Genomic DNA, 26,822 nt, shown 5'->3' on the forward strand with positions numbered 1-26,822 from the left:
GCCACGCCCTCTGGCGACGCTCCTCAGCCGCCATTTCGCGGCGGCATGGCGGCGGCGGCGGCCTCCTCCTCAGCGGGGTGAGCGGGCGCCTTTTTTCTTCCCCCCCCTTCCTTCCTTTCCTTCCTTCTCTTCCTCTCCGCCGCCTTCGCTAACGCTTCTTTCCCCCGCAGCCTCTCCGAGACCGACATCGAGCGGGAGCCCGCGGCCGCAGCGCAGGTAAGCCGCCTCTGGCCTCGGGCTTTTGAGGGGGAGACTTGGCTGCCCCCGTGGAAGGAAGGAAGGAAGGGAAGGAGCAGCCATGGGAGGAAATGGGGGGGGGGGAAGACCCGCTCTCTTCTTCCCCCCCTTTTTTTTTACCCCCGAGGGTTTATTTTGGGGGGCGGGGCGAGGAAGGATGGGTTGCTGGGATCACTGTGTGGTCTCCTTTCCCAGGCATGCGCAGTGGAGGCTAAGCCTGCCGAGAGGGGCCTTGGAGGAGGCCCATTTTTATTTATCTATGTATTTATTATTATTATCTTTATTCGTTAAAGATATAATGATAATAACGATCATTTTATTTAATATTATTATACTTTATTTATTAAGCATGAAATTCAGTTGACTGAGTTTCAGGTTCAATGAAATATGATGCTGATGATGTTGATGTCTCTTTCAAGGCTTCTCTCGGCAGGCTAAGCCTCTGCTGTGCATGTCTGAGAAAGGAGACATTATTATTTTTATTATACTTTATTCATTAAACATGAAACTCAGCCAACTGAACATTCAAAAACGCATCACAAATGCCATTGGCATGGTATTATTATTATTATTATTATTATTATTATTATTATTATTATTATTATTATTATTATCATTATCATTATCATTATCATTATTTCATTTATTCATTAAACATGAAACTCAGTCAACTGAACATTTAAAGATGTGTCACAAATGGCATTGAGTGGTGGTATTATTATTATTAACGTTATTAGCATTAACATTATTAACATTATCTCTTTATTCATTAAACATGAAACTCAGCCAACTGAACATTCAAAAACGCATCACAAATGCCATTGACTGGTACTGATGGTTGATACGGGTTGCGGCCAGCGTCCTAGCTATCAACCAAGTGCATTATTATTATTCTTTATTCATTAAACATGAAACACAGTCAACTGAACATCCAATTATTATTGCTGTTGTTATTGTTATTATGGCAGGAAGCAGAGGATGGAGTTAAAAATAATGATAAAAGTGTGCGTAGGGGGAAGGCAACAATAACAACAACGATAACAACAGCAACAATAACCACTTTGGAGGTGCTTTGGAGAACGACGTTGACCCCCTCCTCTTTGTGGCAGCCCCTCAAATACTGGAAGACTTCATTTCTTGACAAGGGCTCCGAGGGCGTTCCCCCCCCCCCTTTTTTTTCCCTCCGTTAGGGGTAGCTCTCCTTCCAGCTCTGAAACGTTGCTTCTGGGGGTTTGTTCCTTTGCAAGTAGCATTTGGGTAATCAGTTCTGTTAGATTTGTCAAGCAAGAGATTTCACTGCGGGCCGTGTAAGGTTTTGCAGGGAATTTGTCAAGTTCATGTTTTCTGTATTTGTCCTTGTAGACGCTGACAGCAGCTTTGGAACACAGGCCCGATCACGCCGAATATTACCGCCAACGAGCTTATGCTTACATCCTTCTACGGAATTACCATGGTAGCGTTTGCTTTCCTGGTTTTTTCCTTCGAGTGAAAATTTTACATACACAGAGACATAAATATATATATTTGAATACATATGTGTGTGTGTGTGTATAAAGGCGAAGGCTCCCCTCGCACATACATGCTACTCGTTCCTGACTCTAGGGGGCGGTGCTCATCTCTGTTTCAAAGCCGAAGAGCCAGAGCTGTCTGAAGACGTCTCCGTGGTCATGTGGCCAGCATGACGAAATGCCGAAGGCACACGCAACGCTGTTCCCTTCCCACCAAAGGTGGTTCCTATTTTTCTACTTGCATTTTTTACATGCTTTGGAACTGCTAGGTTGGCAGGAGCTGAGACAAGTCACAGGAGCTCACTCCGTTACACAGCGCTAGGGATTTGAACTGCTGAACTGCCGATCTTTCTGATCGACAAGCTCAGTGTCTTAGCCACTGAGCCACCACGTCTCTTGTATGTGTGTGTATGTATGTACATACGTATGTATGTACATACGTATGTATGTATAGGGACATGGTGGCTCGGTGGCTAAGACACAGATGTCGATCAGAAACGTCTGCAGTTCAGCGGTTCAAATCCCGAGCGCCACATAATGGAGTGAGCTCCCGTTACTTGTCCTGGCTTCTGCCAACCTAGCAGTTCGAAAGCACGTAAAAATGCAAAGAGAAAAATACGAACTATCTTTGGTGGGAAAGTAACAGCATTCTGTTGAGTCATGCCGGCCACATGACCACGGAGACGTCTTCGGCTTTGAAACGGAGATGAGCACCGTTCCCTAGAGTCAGGAACGACTAGCACATATGTGCGAGGGGAACCGTTACCATAGCATCTAATGGTGGTTGCAATGGTTATGCATACAGTAATGGCCAAGCTCATGCATTCATTGACATGCTGTTAAAATATTTTCAGACTGGTAATGTCAGGGCTGCCTCTGTCCTATTTCCTGGGAAAGAAAAACCCTTAGCTCCACAGATTCAGAGAGAAGAACTTTTACTAGGAAGGAACCGAAAGCAACAAATTTCAGGCAAGATCTCAGCCAAAGTGTGCCAAACAGTCAACGGAAACAAGACGTAGAGCCCAACCCCCTTGTAGCTAGGCAACCAGAGGGCTGCTGAATACCAAAGCTAGAAGAAATGGCCTTGGAGAGAGAAGCAAAGCACAGAAGGTAGTTGCAAAAGTGCAATGAGAAATTCCCCACTGACTCCTCAGGCTAGCTGACAACTACTGTTATTTCAGCCTTGCAAATTTAAGATATCAGTTTGTCCTTTCTTGATTTATGCAAACTTTTTTTGCCTCCCTAATGCATGAAAATGAGCCTAGATTTTTCCAACATGACAAAATTCACTTTGATGTGTTCAGCTAAGGCATGGGGGTAAAACTCAAGGCAATGTGGTTGGATTCAGCCTGTGGGGCCAGCTTGGGAAATGTAAATTGCTATCCAAAGCAGAGAGGAAACATCGGGTCAGCATGGCTTCGTCCCAGTGCGAAGTGGAAATATGCCAACAGCTTGGAGAGTGGCGTCAAGCTGGCCACGCCCACCCAGTCAGTCATGCCTGCCCAGCCCCCTGAGGTCAACCACACCCCTCAATGAAATTGAGTTTGACACCCCTGACCTAAGGTATCAGACTAGAAGCAGACACGTGCTCAAGTCTGTTTTTGCTCACGGAAATCCACTGATTTAGGACCGTCCCCTCTCTTTCAGCCCTGCCTACCTCAGAAAGTGGTGGTTGTGGGGAAAATGGGATCCTGCCTTGGGCCTGGAAAATTAAAGAGGGGTAAAGGTTTAATAATTAGATGACATCTATGTAATCAGTTATAAGAGAAGTCCAACATTTTTTTAAAATTCTTTTTTGCAGATGCAGTTGCTGATGCAAAGAAGGCTTTAGCACTTGAGCCCAATAATGCTGTAGCTTTTCTCAGGCAAGGGTAAGTGCCACTTTTCCCCTCCACTCACGTGCAATTGGGTTTAATTGTCCTGTTTAGTGAGGATAATGACTTTGTGCCTGTGCGGATATAAATCACCTTCCTTCATGCAGGGTGCGTCGCCAGCTAATGTTTCTGAGTGCTACTCTGTATTTGGTGGTTGGTTTAGGTTTTTTTTAAAATGAGCTTTCTTGCCACAGTTGTTAAGTGAATCACTGCAGTTGTTGAGTTACATTACGGGGAGCCCAAAATTTATGTTGCTAAGTGAAACATTTGTGAAGTGAATTTTGCCCCGTTCTACGACCTTTTGAGCCACGGCTGTTCAGTGAATCACTGAAGGGTGACTAACTCTGTTAAAAAGCCCATTGGCCTTTTATTCCCCTTCTCCTTTTCAGTTAACCCATTAAATCAGAGTCCCCCAACCTTCCCGGGTTGATGGCCCAGAGCAGGGGGATGGTTGGTGGGAGGGGCAGGTGCCTGTGTACGAGCACCCATTGCTCATGTGAGGGAGACCCGAGTGTTCGTGACATTTGTGCAGGTGGGGCTATGAGCCGCTGCGTAGTGGAGCTATGCCCATGTACACGCATCAGCCGGCCACTCATATGGCCCAGTTGCAAACAGGCTGCGGACTGGTAGTGGGCCATGACCCACAGGTTGGCGACCCCTGCATTAAATGGAAGGTTTGCTGCATCCAGAGCCAAGAAACCCAAGAGACTCCCCTGTTTCCCTGGAAATGAGACCTCCCCGGATAATCAGACCAATCGGGGCTTTTGAGCGCATGCACTAAAAAAAGCCCCCCCTGAAAATATTGCAACACAGCAGCAGCCCTGAGGTGACCTCGCTCGACACCACCTGCACCTCAAAAATAATAAGGCCTCCCCGGTAATAGGGCCAAGCACTTATTTTTGGGGGGGAGGGTCAAAAGAAAATAAGACCCTGTCTCAGCATTCGTTCTTTCTTCCTGCTACGTAAAGTCAAAGATTTGGGGCTCTTGTTAACATGGGCACGACTGAAAGACAATTGCTGACATGCTCTCTTTTTACTCTCTCCTGCAGAATCGGTGAATATTATATGGAAAATTATGATTCCGCCCTGAAGTCTTTCACGGAGGGAGAAACACAGGATAGTAAGTATGTTTGTGCATGGATTTTAAAAGGCAGACAGGCCATGCAGTAGTTCATAGGAAATGGGTGCCTAATTCTACTCAGGTGGTAGCAGTCATGTGCAGGTGGTCCTTGTTTAATGACTAGCCGCTTAGTGACTGTTACATGCTGCAAAAGTTACTTATGAACCAGTTCTGGATTTCTGGTAGCTACACACGCACAAACATGCACACAAACAAACACACACACCACTGTGTCACAACTGCATTTTGAGCACTTGGCAACCGGCTCAAATGTGGGTGTTGTTGCAATGTTCCACGATGACATATCTGCGATTTATGTCAATTTTCTTTTGCTAGTTTCCAGCAAAATGTGGCCGTAGGAACATGACATTGATTTGCTTAACAACCGCAGCATTTTGCAAAAAAAAAAAGTGGTAAAATTGGGTCTGATCACGTCAAATCCTCGACTTAAAACTGCCGTGACTTTTAACAACAAAAATTCTGGGCTCCATTGCAGTCGTAAATCGAGGACACCTGTACATGACAAAGACTCTCGAGCAGCCTGTGCGGCACACATTGGAAACACTTCGCTGCTTGGTAAAAAACATTTTAATTGGAAAAAGATTAAGTACCTTGGAAAATTAATTAGCCTTTCTCTGTGAGCCGGACCTTTCCAGCGGAGGTCATATCACGCTCTTTGTAGAAATGTCAGTTGCTGTTGTTTTATCTGTCGCGGCTGCGTTTCTTCATTCCGCTAAGCTGAAATTGTGAAGGATTCTGGTTTACCCCGAGCAAACGGCCCTTGAGGGACCTCTGTTCCGTGACAGCCACTTGATTATTATTTTCTTTTTCTGCAATGGAAATAGCTAACCAACCATCGAAGCTCCTTTCACGCTGACTTGCTGTAATGTAAAAACTACTCTGGCTTCTGTCTCTTAGGCAGGGCTAAGAAGCAGAAGCTGAGATCACATCATGGTTTCCTGCTGTGCTTTATTAGGGGAGAAACAAGCCTAGAGTTTCTTCCAGGGTGGATTTGATTTAAATCCAGTCGATTTGAAATCATGATTTGAATCACTCGTAAAGAGGCTTGATTTAAATCAACTCGATTTAAATCATAATCTTTTAAAGGGCAACTGTCATCTCTGTCCTGTAGTGGCGGCTTCTCCAGTGTTGGGCTGTTGGGGTTTCACAGGGGTTTGGGAGAACCTCTAGCTAAGATTCTGTGCAGTTCGAGAATCCCCAAATCCCACTCCTGGCTGACCCCGCCCACCCTGCACCGCTCCGCCCAGGAGACCCCATGCAGCTTGTTTTGGATGCAGGTAAGTGCAGGGCGTGCACACGCTCTGGGAAGGCAAAAAATGGGCCTACTGGAGGTTTGGGCCCATTTCCAGCCTCCGGAGCCTGTGGAGGCCGTTTTCGGCCTCCCGGAGGCTCAAAGAAAACCTCTGGAGCCCAGGGATGGCAGAAATGCCCCCTCCTCCCGCCATGGTGCAGGAGGCTGACTAGGCCACGCCCACCAGGGGCCACACCTACCCAGCCACCGGACAGAGAACTCCTTGCTAAAATTTTTGAAGGCCACCCTTGCTCTGACCTGCTGTTGACTCACCGATAGTCCCATTCACTTGAGTGGGACGGCTGGTGATGCGGCAGGGACACCACAAGGTGAGGGACGTGGCGGGCAGCAGGTGAGTGGATGCCTGCTAACGGACGCTGCCATGATGGATCTGAAATGACAGGTGCTCTTTAATATTATATTGATAAGCTGCTTAGAAGGATTCCCTTTCATTTTTACTGCTGCCCCTCTTCCTCATACTTAAGTGCCCGGTGGAACAGATGCATTTCCCTTCACACCATCATACAGTTTGTAGCGTACAATAGATTTGCAAAACAGTGGGATAAAGGAATATTCCTGAACTCTGCTTTATGATTTATCTCACGCTGACTGTGAAATTGTGCGAATGCATCATCAACGCAGGGCATGTTCTCTCAGCTTGCAGGCCTTGGATTGATTGAACGAGTTTACCAAAAATGTAAATATTGCAGAAGATACAGCCGCCTCCTACCCATCTCAGCTCCATTTCATGCTGAATAAACTGCGTGAGAAATGGCAGCACTCTAAAAAATTGTTTCTGCTAGTTTTTCTAACGCTTGGCATTATTCTCATATTCATGAGGGCCAAGGGTCCATACATGTGTGATTGGGAGCCACACGTTTTGCCTTTACCTATTTCTAACATCATTTTACAAAGCTAAACGCTAGAAATCTGTCTTAAGGAGCAAAAGCCGGAGAGTCTCAAGTACTGAAGAACTTTCAGAACAGAAGAACATGGAAAAAAGATGATCGTGTTTTGGACCAATGATATCGTCGCATGGTTAACTCTGCCTCTTTCTACCTGTAGGTGCTGATTCCGCCTTTCCCGTCTGGATTAAAAGATGCCAAGAGGCCCTCCGTGGTAAGCTCCACTTTCCCTCTCTAAACTTTCATGTTGTGGAAAAAGGTCCGCCTTTTCTTTCATGTTTAATGAAAGTTTGTTTTTACCTTCCAAGGATTTTCCTGGGAAGTGAGATAGTTCCTGATTTTAGAGCATGAAGAGGTACCCACAAAGGAGAACGTTTGTAGCTCAAGGGCTCCTGGATGCTCTCTGAGCTTGCTTGTTTTCTTACACGCATTTCATGACCCAACTAGGTGACATCATCAGTGCTAGAAAGGAATGGGATTTGCAGGGAGGAGGAAGAGGAGGTGATCCTTGGTCCTTTCTGAGCTTGGTGGTTTTCTTGCAGACGTTTCATTACCCAACTAGGGAATATCATCAGTGCTAGTGGGGAGTTGGGTTTGTGGAGAGGAGGAGGAGGAGGAAGTGATCCTTGGTCCTTTCTCAGCTTGGTGTTTTTCTTGCAGAAGTTGCATGATCCAGCTAGGGAACATCATCAGGGCTGCTAGATTACTAGCACTGATGATAATTCCTACTTTGGGTCATGAAACGTCTGCAAGAAAAACACCAAGCTCAGAGCACCAAGGACACCACAGTCGTTGTCCTCCTCCTCTTGCCTCCTCCTCCTCCTAGCACTGATAACGTTACCTAGTTTGGTCATGAAATGTCTGCAAGAAAACCACCAAGCTCAGAGAGCATGAAGAGGGTTCAGCAGACCTTGTAGCATGTTTCACCAGGTTGTTTTCAAAATGATTTATACTACTTTTTGGAAACTTCTTGAAAAGAGGAAGACTCTGAATCAGGGCCCCCGAATACATTGGGATGGATGGATAGATGGATAATGATAGACAAACAGAAAGGTAGAGATGAGAGAAAGAGATGGATATGATCTCTCATATCCATAAATAGATAGATGTTAGCCAGCTAGTTATGATGGCTTCAGAGTCACCCTGTGTGTATGTATGTGTGTTTGTGTGTGTCACCGGGTCCCTTTTTGCGACCTGACAAGCAAAATCCACGGGGAAGCCAGATTCACTTAACAACCATGTTACTAATTTAAGAACAGCAGCGACTTGCTTAACAATTGTGGCTGGAACCGTGGTTCAAAAATTCACCTAGGAACTGTCTCGCTTTAGCAACAGAAACTTTGGGCTTCTTTGTGGCCGTATGTCGAAGACCTACGTGTGCCTGTTTTGGAAAATCTCGCTCTGAGAAACATGCTAAGCGCTGGAGAAACGGTTTCTGTAAAATCTCGCCAGAGGGATGCAAAAGCAGGATTTACAACCGTTTCATGACACTCAGCCTTCAGAGAGCACGAAAGCTCTCGATGTGCATTAGTCCCTCCCTCTAGCAGGCAAGTCATATCGACAAATTATGCTGGCACCTCCATCTCACGGAGGAGGGGAAAACGTTGCTTCTGGCATCCACACACAGGCATGGATTTCTTTTCCTTTTTAATGTCTCGTTTTCAATTTCAATTTCATACCAGTAAAGAAATATTCTTGCCTAACCTCTGCGAAAGATGACTGTATCCTTAAAGGTAGAAAAAAAGGAGACCTTAGCTCTTCAAATATCATGCATTTTTGAAGTCTTTTTTTTTTTTTCCCTCTGCAAATTTTGCAATTGCCCATTTCAAGAATAGGAGCTTTCGGTACAGGACTTAAAAAGCAGGTTCATTAAACTCAGTTAATTAAAATTAAAATGTGTTATTACAACCTGAACAAACTCACTAGCGAGATGTCATCGTTACGTGGATCAAAATGCATGCTGTATTATACAGGCAGTCCTCGACTTACGGCCACAACACGGCCCAATATTTCGGTTGCTAAGAGAAACATTTGTTCAATGAATTTTGCCCCGTTTTGCAACCTTTCTTGCCACAGTTGTTAAGTGAATCACTGCCAATGATAAGTTACTAACCTGGTTGTTAAGTGAATCTGGCTTCCCCATTTGACTTGGCTTGTCAGAAGGTCATAAAAGGGGATCACCCCGGGGACACAGCAACCGTCATAAATATGAATCCGTTGCCAAGCATCACATGATCACGGGGCTGCTGCAAAGGTCGCAACTCTGAAAAATGGTCGTAAGTCACTTTTTTCAGTGCTGCTGTAACTTTGAACGGTCACTAAACGAACTGTTGCAAGTTGAGGACTAGTAGATCTCAACTTACAAACGTTCATTTAGTGACTGTTCACAGTTACAAAGGTACTGATCGTTTTTCACACTTAATGACCGTTCCAGCATCCTGATCAGAATTCAGGCGCTTGGCAGCTGACTCACATTTATGACTGTCGGATCCCCTTTTTGTGACCTTCTGCCAAGCAAAGTCAATGGGGAAGCCAGATTCACTTAACAGTTGTGTTCCTAACTAATCAACTGCAGGGATTCACTTAACAACGGTGGCAAGAAAAACTGTAAAATGGGGCAAAGCGCACTTAATAAATGTCTTGCTTAGCAACAGAAATGTTGAGCTCAACTGTGGTCGTATGTCAAGGACTAACTGTAAAAACCTCTGTGCGAAAGGCCTCGAATCTAGTTTTATGATCTAAACATGATTTATGTTGGCTTGTGCTCTGTATTACCTGCAGTGAATCTGTTTTAGAATAGAACAGAATAGAATATAGAATAGAATAGAATAGAATAGAATAGAATAGAATAGAATTCTTTATCGGCCAAGTGTGATTGGACACACAAGGAATTTGTCTTTGGTGCATAAGCTCTCAGGAACATAAAAGAAAAGATACATTCATCCAAAATCATAAGATACAACACTTAGTGATAGTCATAGGTTATTAGTAAGCAATCAAATTATACTAGAAAACAAATAAAAGAATATAAAATTGAAAGATACAAGCAACATGGTTATAGTCATAAGTGGAAGGAGAGAGATACTAGGAAGGAAGATAAGAAGGATAGTAATACAATCTTAGTAAATAATTTGACAGTGCTGTGGGAATTAGTTGTTTAGCAGAGTGATGGCGTTTGGGGGGGAAAAACTGTTCTTGTGTCTAGTTGTCTTGGTGTGCCGTGCTCTATAGCTTCGTTTTGAGGGTAGGAGTTGAAACAATTTATGTCCAGGACGTGAGGGGTCTGCAAATATTTTCACGGCCCTCTTTTTGATTTGTTTTCTAGTCAGTCTCTAAATTTCTGCTCAGAATATCCTTCATAACCTTTTCTAATGTCTGCCTTAGATGTCAACATACAATATTAAGGAAAGGCAGCCTTTAGGCCACCACTTAATTTTATAGGATCTTCCTTGGCAAAATGGTAGGGTTTTTTTTTAAAGATATAAACAGGCATTTTGCAAAATGTTACACAAACTTGAAATTCCTCGTTTTTATTTTGGAGTGTGAAACAACTCCGTTTAGATTTACTAATCAATAAAGCCAATTCGGAACAGTTGGAAGATTTTATGGGAACATAACTGACCGCGTGGAAAAGCCTTTGATTAAAAGAAACGATGCGAGTTAATCAAAGCTGTTTCAATACTCAATCTGTCACACCTTTTATTACCACAACCTTTTCAAGCCAATGATGCAATCTATAATGTTTATTTGAGCGGTCCCACTTTCAATTAAATATTAACACTCATTTATTGAGTAAAACGTATCGATGAAAAAATGGGAAATTTAAGTTAGTGTGTCATACAATTACTTTATGTGTATCTTAAAAAACCTGCTGATGCTTTGTTAGAGTTTTGTTCTAAAAATCTGAATTGTTTTTCCTTTGCAGAGCCTGGATCACAAGCGGAAATGGTAAGATTTTTTCCTAATAGATTAATTTGCAGATTAATTGATTAAAATGTAATTGTAATTACCTTTAAAATAGATTTTCCTTGGTCCACGTGAAATTTGTCCTTTTTTTTAAAAAAAAAAAGTAAGATGTATCCTGTAGTTGTGTGACAATAACTATCTGTTATTTTTCAATGACACAATGATAAATATCATCCGTAGTGTAAAACTAATATAAGGAGAACAGGTTTTGTCTAGTAATTAAGGCGCCAGGCTAAAAATTAAGATTATAAACGGTAGAGCTTCCTTACACAGGACAACAAGCTGGGTGACCTTGGACCAATCACCAGGAGACTGTGAGTTCTAGTCGCGCCTTAAGTAGGAAAGCTGCTGAATGACTTTGGGCCAATCACCAGGAGATTGAGAGTTCTAGTCCTGCCTTAGGCAAGAAAACTGGCTGAGTGACTTTGGGCCAATCACCAGGAGATTGAGAGTTCTAGTCCCACCCTAGGCAGGAAAGCCGGCTAGGGGATTTGGACCAGTCACTATGTCTCAGCTGAGCCCACCTCACAGGGTTGTTGTGGGGAGATAGGATGAAGAAGGGGTATTAGATATGTTCGCTGCCTTGAATTATTTATAAAAAAGAATAAAGGTGGGATAAAAATAAAGAAATAAAATTAAATACAAAAATATACTAGTAATATATATTGGTGACTGTCTAGAACAGGGGTGTCAAACTGGCGGCCCATGGGCCAGATGCTTTGCTTAAAACTGACATTAATTGTTTTTAATCGTTCAACCTCTTTTCCTTACGATGATGCCCCTCGTGTTCCTGCAACCCCAGGCTTGGCCATCTAAGATCAAGTAAGTTTTGTGATTAATGATGCCAATATTGATATAGTGGCATTTTATAAAAATGCACGGTGTCTGTAACTCACTCTTAAGTGCCTGTCGATGAACGGTACTCAACCAACCGTATCGTTCTCAGGCAGGTGAAGGAGTTCTGTGAAGTCGTTTGCCAATTTCCTCCTGTTTTGTCAGTGAAGGACAAAGCCCTGCCCTAAACATCAATAGCACACTTTTTTTTCTCCATTTTTTTGACATCCTTCCTAAAGATCTACCTATTCTGCACTGCCTTTGACTTTTAACTCTTCCTTCAAACCTTAATTACACTCAACTAACATGCTGAATTTTCCTCCCCTATTTTGTTCTTCCTTGTTTAATGTCTACTGGGGATGGTAAGATCCAGATTCCATCCCTGCTACCTGTGGAGTTTTAACAGATGCTTTAAAATGATGATATGGTGGGAGGGACTAGTCACCAGCCCTCCCGTTACTACAAACAGCCCTTTGAGGTTGTCTTCTTTAGCCCCAGAGACGACATTAGCATGCCATCCTAGCTTTCTTATTATGTGGGAGCTCTTCCCAGCATCTTGTGCAGTTGGAAACACTTGAGTTCTTTGTCCCAAAGGTACTTTGCCAAGAGGCAACTGGACTTTCTGTTTTTTCTTTGAAGACGTTTCGTTTCTTATCCAAGAAGCTTCTTCAGTTCTGACTGGATTGTAGGGAATGGAAGGATTGATACGCCTTGCAGACAGCTGGTCATTTGCATCCTTTTAGAGGGTCATTGAGGCCACTTGGAGGTCTATCTGTATCCTCAGGGCTACCTGAGTGGTGCTCCTGGTTCCTGTCATCTGCAATTTTTCATCTGGAAATCCATCCCCACATTATTCACAGACCACAGGAATCAAGACCACTACTCAGGTGACCTCAACGACCCTCTCAAAGGATGCAAATGACCAGCTGTCGGCAAGGAATATAAAATCCTTCCATTCTCCACCATCCTGTCAGAACTGGAGAAGCTTCTTGGATGAGAAGCGAAACGTCTTCAAAAGAAAAAAGCAAAACAAGAAAGTCCAGTTGCCTCCTGAAAAAAGCACTTTTGGTACAATGTAGGAAAATGTTGCACAGTAGCATGGAATACGCAACCATCGGCTACGTCAGGGGTGTCCAAACTTGGCAACTTTAAGACTGGCTGGGGAATTCTGGGAGTTGAAGACTACTGCAATGCTCTCTACATGGGGCTTCCCTTGGGACGCATCCGGAGACTGCAGCTAGTTCAGAACGCAGCCGCGCGGGTTATTATGGGAAGTACACGTTACTCCCACGTAACACCTCTCCTGCGCGAGCTGCACTGGCTACCTGTGGCCTTTCGGGTGCGTTTCAAGGTATTGATCACCATCTTTAAAGCGCTCCATGGCATAGGACCTAGCTATCTGCAGGATCGCATCCTACCACACACGTCCCTGCGACCTATCCGCTCACACAGGGAGGGGCTCCTCCTGGTGCCGTCTGCTGGTCAATGCCAGCGGGCGACACCTAGGAGTAGATCCTTCTCTGTGATGGGCCCAACCCTCTGGAATGACCTCCCCCCAGACATTCGAACTACCACCGACCTCCGTTCCTTCCGGCAAAAGTTAAAGACTCACCTATTTCAATCAGCTGGCCTGGCACTTTCTTAGTTTTACCTCCCGGGGATTTATTCATTTTAATTGGGTTTGGGGTTTTAATAAGTTTTTAATGTATTATATTTATTATTCTATGTACAGTCTTACAACCTCCTCCACCTACGTATTTAATTATTTAACTGTTTTTGTATGTATTTTATAACGTATTTTAGGGACTGTACACCGCCCCGAGTCCCTTTCGGGAGAGGGGGCGGTCTATAAATATGAATAATAAATAAATAAATAATAAACAAGTCTTAAAAGTTGCCAAGTTTGAACACCCCTGGGCTACGTCTTTGAATGTGGAGGATACTTGGGTCAAGATCAAAACACAGGAATTGGAAGCGTTCACGAAACCTATTAGAGCTGAAGAAGCTTCTTGGATGAGAAGCGAAACCTCTTCAAAGAAAAACCAGAAAGTCCAGTTGCCTCTTTTGAAAAAAGCCCCCTTGGGACATCCATGACCTGGATGACGGGAGAATCTCCATAGACTTGAGTTCTTTGTTTCTAACGATGTCCATCCTCCTCCTTAAAGGCGAAAGTTGAGGCGAATGCTTTCTTTTGCCGCATCCCATAGCATTCTTTTTTTTTTTCCAAGTAACATTTTTAAAAAGTCAGGTGCCTGCCAGAGAATATACATCTGTGAGCACTTAAGCTACCATTTGTGTTCAGTGAAAACTCAAGGTCTAGTGTATTAAGAACCGTGTTGTGTTCACTGGCTTGAAAATAAGTGCTTTCAGTGATTGCCAATCTCGGGGTCCCTCATGGAAGCTTATGCATCATAGACAATTTTGTGACTGGTTTTTTTTTCTCCCTCCAACCATAAATAGAAAGCTTGGCCTTTTGCAACTCAAAAGAGTAGGTCCCAAGATATTTTAAGTCCTTGCAACACATCAGTAAGGAAGCTTCCTCCACTTTTCCCTGTTTGGATAGACTTTATTTTTAATACATGTGATGGTATCTGATTACATAAGATTCTGCACCTCCTTTTGGGGTCTCAAAAGATTTGACAAGCTTTAAAGAAGAAACGTAATTCTTTTTCCATATATTGCTAAAATTCCTTTTCATCTAGTAAGCTTTGATTTGCCTATGTAAATATTAGACCGGGATCCATCAGTTTGAAGAAGAAAATAAGCAAAGGTAACAACGGAAGGAGGGAGAAAGAGGAGGGAAAAGAAGAAAGGGTAAAGGAGGGGGAGTAAGGGAGGGGCAGTAAGAGTAGGAGAGAGGGTAAGAAGAAGGAGAAGAGAGGAGGAGTGGGGGAGAGGGAGGGAAAGAAGAAAAGAGGAAGGAAAGGAGGAAAGAAGAAGATGGAGAAGGGAGGTTGGGAAGAAAGAATGAATAGGGTTGTTGCAAAATAAGATGGATGTACGGGGTGGAAAGAAAACAAGCCCAATTATGCTTTTTATATCTTTAAACAGACTGTGATAAATGCTAGCACAGGGGTGTCCAAACTTGGGAACTTTAAGACTTGTGGACTTCAACTCCCAGAATTCCCCAGCCAGCTCTGCTGGCTGGGGAATTCTGGAAGTTGAAGTCCACAAGTCTTAAAAGTTCCCAAGTTTGGACACCCCTGTGCTAGAAGATAACAGATAAATATTAAGAGTACTCATGGGAATGTGCATTTGCGAATGTGTATGGAAAGGAAAAAACAAAACAAAAAGATTTGACAAGCTGTGCCCCATCTGTCGTCTTGAGCACCATGTAATGCCTCTCTGTCATGCTATGGCACTGATGGCAAACCTTTTCGGCACCGAGTGCCCAAACCAGAACGCCCATGCATCCCTAGCGCCCGCGCCAAAAACCCGAAGACCAACTGGCTGGCCCGCGCACACCTATTTTTTGCCCGGTTTTGACCTGAAAACGCCCCCCCAAACCAACTTGCTTTTTGGCCGTTTTCAGGCCCCTGTGAAGACCAGCTGGCCAGCACGCAAATCAGAAGAGCAGCTGGCGAATGTGTGCTTGCCCACAGAGAGAGCTCTGCGTGGCAACTCTGGCACGTGTGCCATAGGTTCCCCATCACTCTGCTGGCAGATCTTGCAGTCCACATTCCTAAAACCGATAACCAGCCACATGCTTAATTTTCAAGAAATGAAAAATAAAATGTAAGATGGTTAATAGTTAATAGCAGCATTCCAATATTTGAGGGGTTGTCACAGAGAAGAGGGGGGGGGGCTTCAGTTTATTCTCCAAAGCACCTGAAAGAGGGACAAGAAGCAATGGGTGGAAACTAACCAAGGAGAGTAGCAACCTAGAACTAAGGAGGAATTTCCAGACAGTGAGAACAATTAATCAGTGGAACAACCTGCTTCCAGAAGTTGTGAATGCTGCAACACTGGAAATTTTTAAGAAGATGTTGGATAGAAGAAGATTTGTCTAAAATGGCATAGGGCAGAACTGTCAAACTCACACCCGCCCTGCAAAGCTGGATCTCAATATATCTGCATACAGCCTGATGTTTCCCCTTCTCTTGGGCCCTCCACTCCCCCTTGACCAGTGCATGGTGTCCGTTAGTATTTGAATTTGGTGTTTTGGTAAGCAGGCTGACGAGATTTGTTTGTCGGAATCTCATCAATGCGGGACCTTTTCTTGAGTTTGCTTTGTTGTATTTTAAACACAAGTGGGACTCTCCAGGGCAGGGATTAACAACACCGGTACAAGGTATTTCTACATTTTAATGCGTGGCTGATTTGCCCGATAATATGCGCTCAATTTATAAGCCACAAAGGAGCCTGAATTCATTGCTATTAACCTTTGGGGTCAGCGTGACTAATGTAGTCTTGATTCCATCTATTTTTCATCCCATCTCAGTTCATTATTGTTTCATTAGTGCAGGGATGTGTCTCGTTAAAAATAGTCCTTCCTCCAGAATGATAAAATAGTTGCTCTGTTGAGTTAAAAGAATTCACTCTTCCTTGCTGAACAACCATTAACACTCCGTGTTTGGCCTCTTAGTTTCTTTGCATGAACTTTGATTGTGTCTTAAAATGTCACTGAAGAATAAAATCAGTACCAGGCGGATAACGAGCAAACACCACACTCACTAGCACTGATGATGTTACCTAGTCAGGTAATGAAAAATCTGCAAGCACAGAACCAAGCTCAGAGAGTACCAGGGATTCCAAGGCACTCATAACACAACAACAAAGGTGGAAGGGAACATGGAGGTCTTCTAGTCCAGCCTCCTGCTGAAGCAGGAAACCTTATGCCATTTCAGACAAATGGCTGTCCAGTCTCTTCTTGAAAACCACCATTGATGGATCACCCACAACTTCATGAGGCAAGTTGTTCCACTGGTTAATTGTTCTCCCAGTCAGGAAATTCCTCCTCATTCCTAGGTTGATCCTCTCCTTGATGCGCTTCCATCCACTGCTTCTTTGTTTTGTTTTCAGGTGCTTTGGAAAATAGCTTGACCCCTTTCTCTTTGTGGCAGCCCCTCACAAATTGCAACACTGCCATCATGTCAATTTCCAAAGAGTTCCAAAGATTCTGCAGAGCCCTGTGGCTGCATACAGACACAATGCTAACTGGAATTTCACATTGCAGTAAAGTTAGACTTCTAAACTTTGGATTACGCATACTGACCCAAGCCGACCCATTCCATCTTTCTGAAGGCTGGCGGAGGAAACGGACAATTTCTGCTTTTAACATAGCAGCACCGTCTGAATCTGGACATCCAGAGCAGTAGCTTCATTGAACTCTACTGTATAGTGAAATATTAATGCAGTGTCAGCGGTTTTCAATTCAGTTGTATAGAATGTGAAGGGGGTGTGTGCTTTTGTTTTATTTTTATATTTTTCTTATGTATGATGTACACTGAAGATGGCATTTAATTGTGTCATACAAGGTGCAATAACAAGAAAGTAAACTGACTTACTGACGTACTACAGCTAGTTAAGCCGTATCTAGTGCATTCTGCATTCCATGTTGAAAATAACTGCTTGTTGACATAATAAAAGTGGACTATAAATGTAACCTTTAAGAAAAGTTTATATGGAAGTTCAAATCTAAAACTTTGTAGCACAGAGAGCTATTAAGAGAGGCTTACTTTGTCATACTTTGTTGCAGAAATCAAATCCAGAAAAAGTAGGTACAAACAAACACAGGTAGAGGAGAAATTGGTTTCAGTTTCAGTTCAGCAGCAGACCAGTTTAGTTCCTTTTGCACAGGCTCAGAGTTACAGAGCTAAACCACGCCCAGGCTCCAAACTGTTTGTTTCCCAACAGCCCTCATTGGCTGCCTTAGTTGCTATGCCTATTCATTGGCTGACCTTGTTACCGCGTCTTCTCAATCATGAACGCTCATACACACTCACATACTTGAGTCAGGGTTTTTACTTCTCAAAGGTGCCAAAATGGGAGGGCAAAACCAGCATCCAATGTTCGTGTAGCAAATCTTTTCTTTTTTTCCCTCCCCTCCCTAAAGGTACGACTGGTACCAGACCGATTCTCACGTCATTGTAACCATCATGATCAAGCATGCGAAGCAAGATGATGTAAACATAATATTCTCCGAGAAAGAGGTAATATAGGCACCCAATTTTGAGGCTCAGAACTGGACCAAGGTTGTTTTTGCAGGCTAGGATAGGAGGAAAGGATCCTTTAGATGTTGCTATGATATTCTGTGGTTCTCTTGCCAGTATTTAATTGCAAAAAAAAAAAGTTTCATTACCGGTATTGTAAATTTTGAGGGTTCTACAAATTGCTTCTTTATATAGTAACTTGAAGGAATGAAAACAATACTGGAAAAAGAAATTATTGTTTCTCAGTTTACTTACTTATAACTTATAACTTTACATACTTATAACCGTTGCTACATTTTAATCTAAATTGTATGTAAACATTTCCTAACAATCTGACCTTTTTATCCAGAAATAACTCTTCTGATGCCTGAGAATATACATCTTCGGTTGATTTCCTATCCGCTTTCTTTTGAAATTCTTAAGCCTGAATAAGTTAAATGTTTCCAGGGAAGATGATTTGAATTCATTGTTTCTGAATAGGTAAAATGAAGATTAGAAAATCCACTTTACTAATCGCTGGATTGTGATATGTTGTTTGTCTCAACAGCTAAATGCTTCACTGAAGCTTTCCTCTGAGGAGAACTACAAGCTAAAGCTTCATCTTCTTCATTCCATAGTCCCAGAGCAAAGTTTATTTAAAGTTCTTTCGACCAAGGTAATTTTTTTTAAAGGAACTTCAAGTGATTTTGCCACCTCCAGTTCACATTTTTTATCCTGCCTAAGTGGACAAGGGCATTTCTTGTCATTCTTGTCCTTGTCTAGGAAAGCACATGTCCAACCAAGTAAGCCACTGTTGTTACTTTCTAAGAAAATTAGATTCTTAGGCATTTTTGGAAATAAGGAACACCCTAGAGCAGTGATGGCTCTGCGTGCCACCTCTGGCACATGTGTCCTAGAGTTTAGAGCTTTGCTTTATAGCAGTCTGTCTTTCCAAGTCTGAACAGCGTGGAAATAATTCCAATAATATAATTCCAGAGCTTTTGATTTGCTGACAGAGAAACGTGAAGGCTCATAGTAGTTGAAGTGACATCTGTCCTTCCTAGCAGTTCCTTGAGAAGGACTTGATAGATGGAGAAAAATGCCAAACATCCGGCAGTGAACATCCGGCTGATTGCAACGAAACATAATCAGTAGGATTTTTTGAAGATTCTCCTTACGTTGAACAGCATTAAATGATAGTTTGCAAATTGAAGACTGTCTACCATATTTTTCGGAGTATAAGACGCTCCGAAGTATAAGATGCACCTAGCTTTTGGGGAGGAGAACAAGGGGAAAAAATCTGCCCCTGCCTCCCAGCAATTTGCCTCAAACAAAAAACAGCACAGACAATATACACTTTGTAGTGATATATTTCAGACTATACTTGTACAGAGGCTGTTAAAATTGATGTGCTTTCTGGAAGTATAGTTATTCTCTGCTATTTAAAAGAATAGCACTTTTTAAAACGAGCACTGGGCCTCTTCAGATCAAGCATTTATTTTAAAAAGCTTCATTTTCTTACGTTTTGTAGAACAATAACAAAGCAGTCTTTAAAAAATAAGTCTAATAATTTGAACGTTCTATAGGCATTTAAAGTTGTTGACTTACCTCCTTGCAGCAAACAGCCTGATTAGCACAAGAAAAAAAAATCTGCCTCCCAGCAATTTGCCTCCTGGAGCAAACATCAAGTTTCACTTTCAATTTCTCCTGATCATCGGCTGTTTCAGGCTGCAGGGATTGCTATATAGCTTATTGCAGCCTCCGCAAGCCCCCATTTTCCCCGTTTGCTGCAAGGAGGTAAATTGCTGGGAGTCAGAGGCCAAAGAGTTGGAGCCGGTGGGTGGGTGGGGCTACATTCAGTGTGTAAGACGCACCCAAAATTTCACCCTCTTTTAGGGGGGGGAAAGGTGCGTCTTATACTCCGAAAAATATGGTATATAGAACCCTGTCAGAAGCTACAGCTAATCTTAGATTTCCAACTATTCGTTTAGTGACTGTTCCAAGTTACGACATCACTGAAAAAAAACATTGCAGCATCCCCATGGTCACAAGATTTACATACGGATGCTTGACAAGCGGTTCATATTTATGATGGGCGAAGGGTCACATGATCGCGTGCTCACCTTTCATGACCTGATAAGCCATGTTGAGGGGGGGAATCAGATTCGCTTAACCTGGTAACTAATGTAACAGCTGCAGCGATTTGCTTAACAAAAACGGCCAGAAAAACCGTAAAATGGGGCAAAAGTCATTTAACTAATTTCTCACTTAGCAACTTCAATTTTGGGCTCAGTGGAGGTCGTAAGTTGAGCCCCTGTAGAACTGGGTCGTATCCCTTTCTCTGGAACTCTATATGTTTAAAGAGCTGTGGGTTGTTTTTTTAAAAACAATTAGTTAACTTTGAACCTGCGAAAATGACAAATGTTCATCTTGTCAGATTTTCCAGTGACATTCTTGGGAAGATTGGTAAAGAAGTTTATAGAATAAAAAGAAAAGGAATCATGCTCTGTTCTTTAATTTGTCAAAATGAATCTGCTGCATTTTTTTTAAAAACAAACAATTCTCAAGGTGTAAAATCTGCTGCCTGGAGGTTCGGCAGGATTATTTGCTAATCTCTGTGTGTGTGTGTGTGTGTAAATAATTGTCTTTGTGGAGTCAGTTTTGCTTTCTTGATTTTCTTCAAGACAAGTGAGAAAACGGACATATGATATTACAACTGGGATATCTCACAAATGATAATGAGATTATATTAACTCTTAATGAGCAGAGATTTTATTTATTTTTGCTTGTTTCTTACGAGAGGATATAATTGGCGGTGAAAAATGCATGCGTTTTGTCTGCTGTCACAATAAACAATTTACTTGCTGTTTTTAATATTGCAAAGAGTGTAATGGATTAGGGACAGCGTCAGTTTGCTTCCATGGGGAGAGGGATCTGGTTTAGAAAACGGGCTTCATTTTATTCTCTTTTTAATTGGAGCTCTCTCAAAGCTTGAGAAAATGCTTAGGTGCTGCTTTCCCCCTTCTCTTAGCGGTATCTATGCCAAGACACATTTCTTCTTTCTGAGCAGCAAGAAAAAAACGCCCAGAATGAGTGAGAGACTTGCTAATTATTGTAGGATTCTTGATAGAATATAATGAGCACTAACTTTCAGGTTTATACTTTTAAGTTTCTATTGTGCATTGTAATCCTGGTATATTTATTTTACTGGAGAAGAAAAAAATGTTTGAGTGAAGCTGAAGAAGCTTCTTGGATGAGAAGCGAAATGTCTTCAAAGAAAAACAAAGGAAAGTCCAGTTGCCTTTTGGAAAAGCACCTTTGGGCTTCAGTGAAGGGATTTTTAATGGTGAACTAAATGCCTTCCTCTAGACTGGGGATCCCCAAACTTCTCAGTTCATTGACCTCTCCCATGAAATTTCAGATAGTTCATTGACCCCAAACAAGAAAATAATAAACACCGCATTAACTAATAGTTCTCCAAATAATAAGGTGGTACTAATAGTAAGTCCCAATTGCCAAACAACTGGAGCACCCATTAAACATCATTTGAACAGTGGTGGGATGAGGCCAACTGTTCATTCTGATTTGAAGCAGGACATCCAAGTAGCTTATGGGAAAATGTGCTTTAATAATTAGCACTTATTCAGATACTCTTGTTTCTGGAGCTGCCAGGATCTTTGGGTCACTGTTGGAACATGGTCTTTGCGTGTTCTGACCTAGGCTTGTTGATAAACACCCACCTTTATCTCCCTTGAAACGCTGCCAGAGACCTCATTGCCAAGTGCAGAGCAAGGCCAAACTTAGCCCAGAGTCCAACAGAACTTTTCAAAGCTTGAACTGACCAGATGAACTAATTGCTCCCTGCAAAAGCTCACATCCCATTCGCTCCTCTTTTATGTCCTATGGGAGGGGCCAGTCATCTCTGAGCCTTACTCCCAAGTCGACCCTGTTTTCTTAATTGTTCTTGCCTTCTGGCAGCTCTCCGCATGCGCACACTGGAAACAGGCTCCCCCTGTGCTTCTGCCTCGCTGATGTCAGACTACGGAGGCAGCTGATAACTGTCAGACGGCCCTGGCCCCCTCTCTGCCTCTGACACAGAGCCCTCGTCTGAGCCTTCCCCAAACTCCAGGACTAGCCCATCTTCCTCCCCAACCTCCTCACTGCCCGAATCTGCTGCCAGCTCTGCTGGACACTGGCGGGCCACAACATTTGGTCTCTTCCAGAACCAGCTAGTCTTGTAGGCTGAGCATACAATATTTTTCAATATTATCTCCTATCTTGTATTCCCTTGAATGAAAAAAAAAACCCATTGTTTTTTAATTGCAAGGTGGATTTAAAAATAAGTTCACTTTTGAATGTTTTACTTTAAGGGTAGGAGAATTGTGTTGGAATCTCTGTTGCTAAAGGCAAAGCAAATTAAAAGGCTGCGTGCTGTATATCGTATTTTGATAAATACAGAAAACTCGGAACTCTTGATTTTGTCACATGCAAACCTTCTCAAGTTGGTTCTTAAATTGCAAAGCGCAGATTTAAATTGGGCTACGTTTTCTTGAGTGTCCCTGAGCTCTCCTCTTCTAGATGCACCGAGAACATTTCATACCTCACCTTAGCTCTTTTCATCGAGCTGTGCTTTTCAGCTTTCCATTCATCACAAAAGGACCTTAAAAAAAGCCGCAAACGCACTTTTTGAAAGCAAGTAAATTGTTTGCGTGCAGCAAATAGTTCATAAAAGAATACTTTGCTGTAGGCTATAAGAGTGCCTGGGTGTTTGAAGATGTTCACCAGTGTATTCCTTTCTGTTCAAGGGACCCATCGTTAGTATAACCTTGAAGTTTGTCCGTAACTTAAGTTCTTACAGTGAGTAAGTTTTTAAACTGAAGCCGTTTTAACTTTTTGTCTCGGGAACTTTGAGTCCTGAGAACATGGGATTGTTTTAGAGCAGGGTCCCCACACTTGGACGCTTTAAGACTTGTGGACTTCAACTCCCAGAATTCTCCAGCCAGCTATGCTGGGAGTTGAAGTCCACAAGTCTTAAAGCGGCCAAGTTTGAAGGCTTCTGTTTTAGAGCGAGTTGCTGTGCCATCTAATGAAGGATTCTCAGGTAGCCATCCGAACCAATTTTACTTATTCTTTTTAACTACAGGTAGTCCTCGACTTAACAACAGTTTATTTAGTGACCGTTCAAAGTTACGATGACACTGAAAACAGTGACTTATGGCCGTTTTTCGCACTTACAACCATTGCAGCCTCCCCATGATCATGTGATCGAAATTCAGATGCTTGGCAACTGGCATGTACTTATGACGGTTGCAGTGTCCTGGGGTAACGTGATCCCTTTTTACGACCTTCCGACAAACCAAGTCAGTGGGGAAGCCAGATTCATTTAACAACGAGGTTACCAATTTATCAACAGCAATGATTCATGTAACAACTGTCTTAAGAAAGGTGGTAAAACTCACTTAACAAGCGAGACATTAACGAATGTCCCACTTGACGACAGAAATTTGGGGCTCAATTATGGTCATAAGGTGAGGACTACCTCCATATGTCACGCATCTCGCTATCCAGAGTTTCTGCAAGTTGCTTGTCAAGATCTTGATGGATTATTTGAGGGTTCCTTGCACACATCCTCCCCAAATCCAAAGTTGCAAGCATTTTCCTGTATTTAAAAAAAAATCAGAATGCTTAAATGCTCTCCATGGGAGAAATCCTGTGTTTATCCTGAAATTTGCATGTACTTAATGGCGTGAATGGAGGTCTAATTTAGGCTATTTTCTGAAAGGCTTAATATGACTCACAATGTTACTTTAACTGTGTTCCTATTTTCTTTTTAAAGTTAAAAAAAATTGGCCAAACTACATTTTTAAAAAAATCAACCTTACTGTTGTGGCTGATTGAAATTTCCGCTCGTGTTTGTCACATACACTAATCTTCTGAAAAGTGTTAGTCAAAGGTAAAGGTTCCCCTCGCACATATGTGCTAGTTGTTCCTGACTCTAGGGGGCAGTGCTCATCTCTGTTTCAAAGCTGAAGAGCCAGAGCTGTCCGAAGACATCTCTATTGTCATGTGTCATGACCAAACGCCAAAGGCGCACCAAACACTGTTCCCTTCCCACCAAAGGTGGTCCCAATTTTGCTACTTGCATTTTTACATGTTTTCGAATTGCTAGGTTGGCAGAAGCTGGGACAAGTAACGGGAGCTCACTCTGTTACGCTGCACTAGGGATTTGAACTGCAGACCTTTCTGATCGACAGCTCAGCGTCTTAGCCACTGCATTCCTTAGAGTTAGTCTATTAAACGCTTTTTTCCTTCTGCAGATTGAGATAAAAATGAAGAAACCAGAAGCTATACGATGGGACAAATTAGAAGGACAAGAGAATTCTGATCTAAAACAAGACACAGCAGGTTTGTGCTGGCATATTGACTAACAAATAACCTTGGTTTGGAAAGTGGCACCAGGAGAGGTTGGGCAGATCTACAGTCTGATCTGAGGGAGCCCTCAAGTCCCCTTCCACCTTTGAATTTCCTGCCTGTGTTTCCTTTTGGGTTGGTCATGATTCTGTAATAAAACAAACCTTGGGGTTGATCAATTCACAAACTCACAATTGCCTCCCTCATTAAGCAAAGTTGGTTATAAGGAGCAGATCTACACGTCTCATTGTTAAAAGTTGGATTTTAGTGCTCTGCTTAATAATAATAATATGTGACAGAAAAAACAGAATGGAGAACACTATAAAGAGAGCAAGGTTTTCTTGAATCCTGATTTATCCAAACAATGTCTGATAAGAGGGAAAGAACCTTCAGAAAGGAAGATCGGCTGTCTGAGTATTCAGGAGCATTCGCTTTATGTTCAAATATTGTTGTAGCCTGTCGGCTGCCGACCCCTCCAGTTGAGTTCACTTCAGAGGGTTGGTCGTGTTTGGAGAGCTGGGTCAGAACAAATATCTACGCTAGGCTTTTCCCAGACTTTTAGGATAATTCCAGGAGAATAAAATTATAAAGTTCTAGCACAGGAGCCTCCAAATTTCTCAACTTTTAAGACTAATGGACTTAGCCACAATTCTGGGAGTTGAAGTCCACAAGTCTTAAAAGTTGCCAATTTGGGAGTCCCTATCACAAACGAGAACATGTAATTTATAGCTTCAGAGCAAGATATACAAGGCAGAATGATAGAAAAAAGGCACGTGTTGACAGATAAACTTGAAAAGTTTTTTTAAAAAGTTCCAATTTTTCCCACTTAGCCGCTAAATTGATTATTGCAAAAGAGAAATATCTCAGTGGCTAAATACCGGATACAATACTTTATCCCCAAAAGTTGAGACACAGTGTTGATATTACCTGTTTTAATTTGTTTTGCAGCCTCAAACCCCACACATCACTATCCGTCATCTTCACACCACACAAAGAACTGGGATAAACTAGTGGGGGAAATCAAAGAAGAAGAGAAGAATGAAAAATTGGAAGGCGACGCGGCTTTGAACAAACTTTTCCAACAAATCTATTCGGACGGCACAGATGAAGTGAGACGTGCCATGAACAAATCATTTGTAAGTTATTTTTTGTTTTCTTCTTTTTTGCCCTGTGAATTTTGACATGGGTTTATCATATTGCAAATATAAACTGATTTCAGCATTTGAGAGATAGATAACCTGTGGCAAAGTTGTCTTTCTTGTTAGTCTTGTTCGTTTTCACTCATCAAACACGGACTAACACAGTTGGAAGGGACTTTGGAGGTCATCTAATCCAACCCCCTGCTCGTGCAGGAGAATCTATATTTTTCTTACATACTATTCTTTTCCTTCTTTCCTGAATGAGGTAGGTACCGTATTTTTCAGAGTAGAAGACGCACCTTTCCCCCGCAAAAAGAGGGTGAAAATCTGGGTGTGCTTTATACATTGAATACAGTTATTTTTGGCCTCCAGAAATCCCACCCTGCGCATCCCATTTTTCGAAAAAATGGATGCGCAGAGGGTTTGGGAGGCTTGTAGAGTGCTCCTTGGGGCTGGGGAGAACAAAAACGAGTGAAAAATGGGCTGTTTTTTGTTCATTTTTGCCCTCCCCAGCCCCCAGGATCACTCTACAAGCCTCCCACAGCCTATGTGTGCCCTGTTTTTTGCAAAAACATTGGGCATGCAGAGGGTTTGGGAGACCTTCAGAGTGCAGAAACTTTTTTTTTTAACTTTACCTCTTTGAAATTTTGGTGCGTCTTATACTCCGGTGCATCTTATAGTCTGAAAAATACAGTATTTTCTGAACTGACTACAGTTGTGGTGGGAATTATTGGGAGAATTGTTCTCTGTGCCTTCCTCGTGTCTTCAGTAATCGATTGCTGATGTTACAAAAACCTGACTTCCGTTCATTGAAGGCTCATATATTATTTAATTCTCTTGCAGATGGAATCGGGCGGGACGGTGTTGAGCACAAATTGGTCGGACGTGGGTAAAAGAAAAGTAGAAGTCAATCCTCCAGAGGACATGGAATGGAAGAAATTCTGATCTTCTCGGTCGTGGTTCGTGAAACCCCGTTATATGTGGACACAGAAGTCTTGAGGATGAAGCCCCGAATGCTGGTTCAGAAGATGACGGATTCCTGTATCTTGACATACTGCAGCCAGGCCTCTCCGTGAAGATTTTTAAGAGCTGTAATCAGGAATGAGAGCTGCTCTTGCTGCTCTTCCCACGAAGGTGGTTTTTTTAAAAGGAGGATTCGAACCCAGTCCTTGGCTCGCTTGGTGATGCAGTTGGAGAATTAAGAAGGCATTTCATTGGACTATTTAGGATTATTGCCTTATTAAATAACACTCAATCCCTTTAAATAATTTATTTGCTCTAGCGATAATGGGGTGAACACACGTTTTGGCTGTAGCATTAAAGATTGTTTGGCTTAACTTTTGCTTCCAAATAAAATTGTAAATATATAACTTTTACTTAAAGAA

The 26,822-nt window shown here is 42.5% G+C and overlaps 1 protein-coding gene across 1 annotated transcript; it reads left to right on the forward strand.

The window, feature by feature from the left end:
- Positions 1 to 26,822, forward strand: SUGT1 (SGT1 homolog, MIS12 kinetochore complex assembly cochaperone). The gene is made up of 13 exons (XM_081948708.1): positions 1 to 77; positions 171 to 216; positions 1,600 to 1,690; positions 3,547 to 3,616; positions 4,669 to 4,739; positions 7,117 to 7,170; positions 10,882 to 10,904; positions 11,725 to 11,744; positions 17,812 to 17,908; positions 18,456 to 18,563; positions 24,205 to 24,292; positions 25,247 to 25,434; positions 26,281 to 26,822. Exons 1-13 carry the CDS (start codon positions 46 to 48, stop codon positions 26,380 to 26,382), a joined length of 990 nt encoding a protein of 329 aa, XP_081804834.1. The 5' UTR covers positions 1 to 45; the 3' UTR covers positions 26,383 to 26,822.

The sequence above is a fragment of the Natrix helvetica genome (genome assembly GCF_964273705.1).
Source record: "Natrix helvetica genome assembly, chromosome: 3".
In the NCBI taxonomy this organism is placed as follows: Eukaryota; Metazoa; Chordata; class Lepidosauria; order Squamata; family Natricidae; genus Natrix; species Natrix helvetica.

Coding starts and splice junctions, on each gene's coding strand:
- SUGT1 (XM_081948708.1), top strand. CDS start 46: ATGGCGGCGGCGGCGGCCTCCTCCTCAGCGGG. Junction 17,909..18,455: donor TAATATTCTCCGAGAAAGAG/GTAATATAGGCA, acceptor TTGTCTCAACAG/CTAAATGCTTCACTGAAGCT. Junction 18,564..24,204: donor TTAAAGTTCTTTCGACCAAG/GTAATTTTTTTT, acceptor TTCCTTCTGCAG/ATTGAGATAAAAATGAAGAA.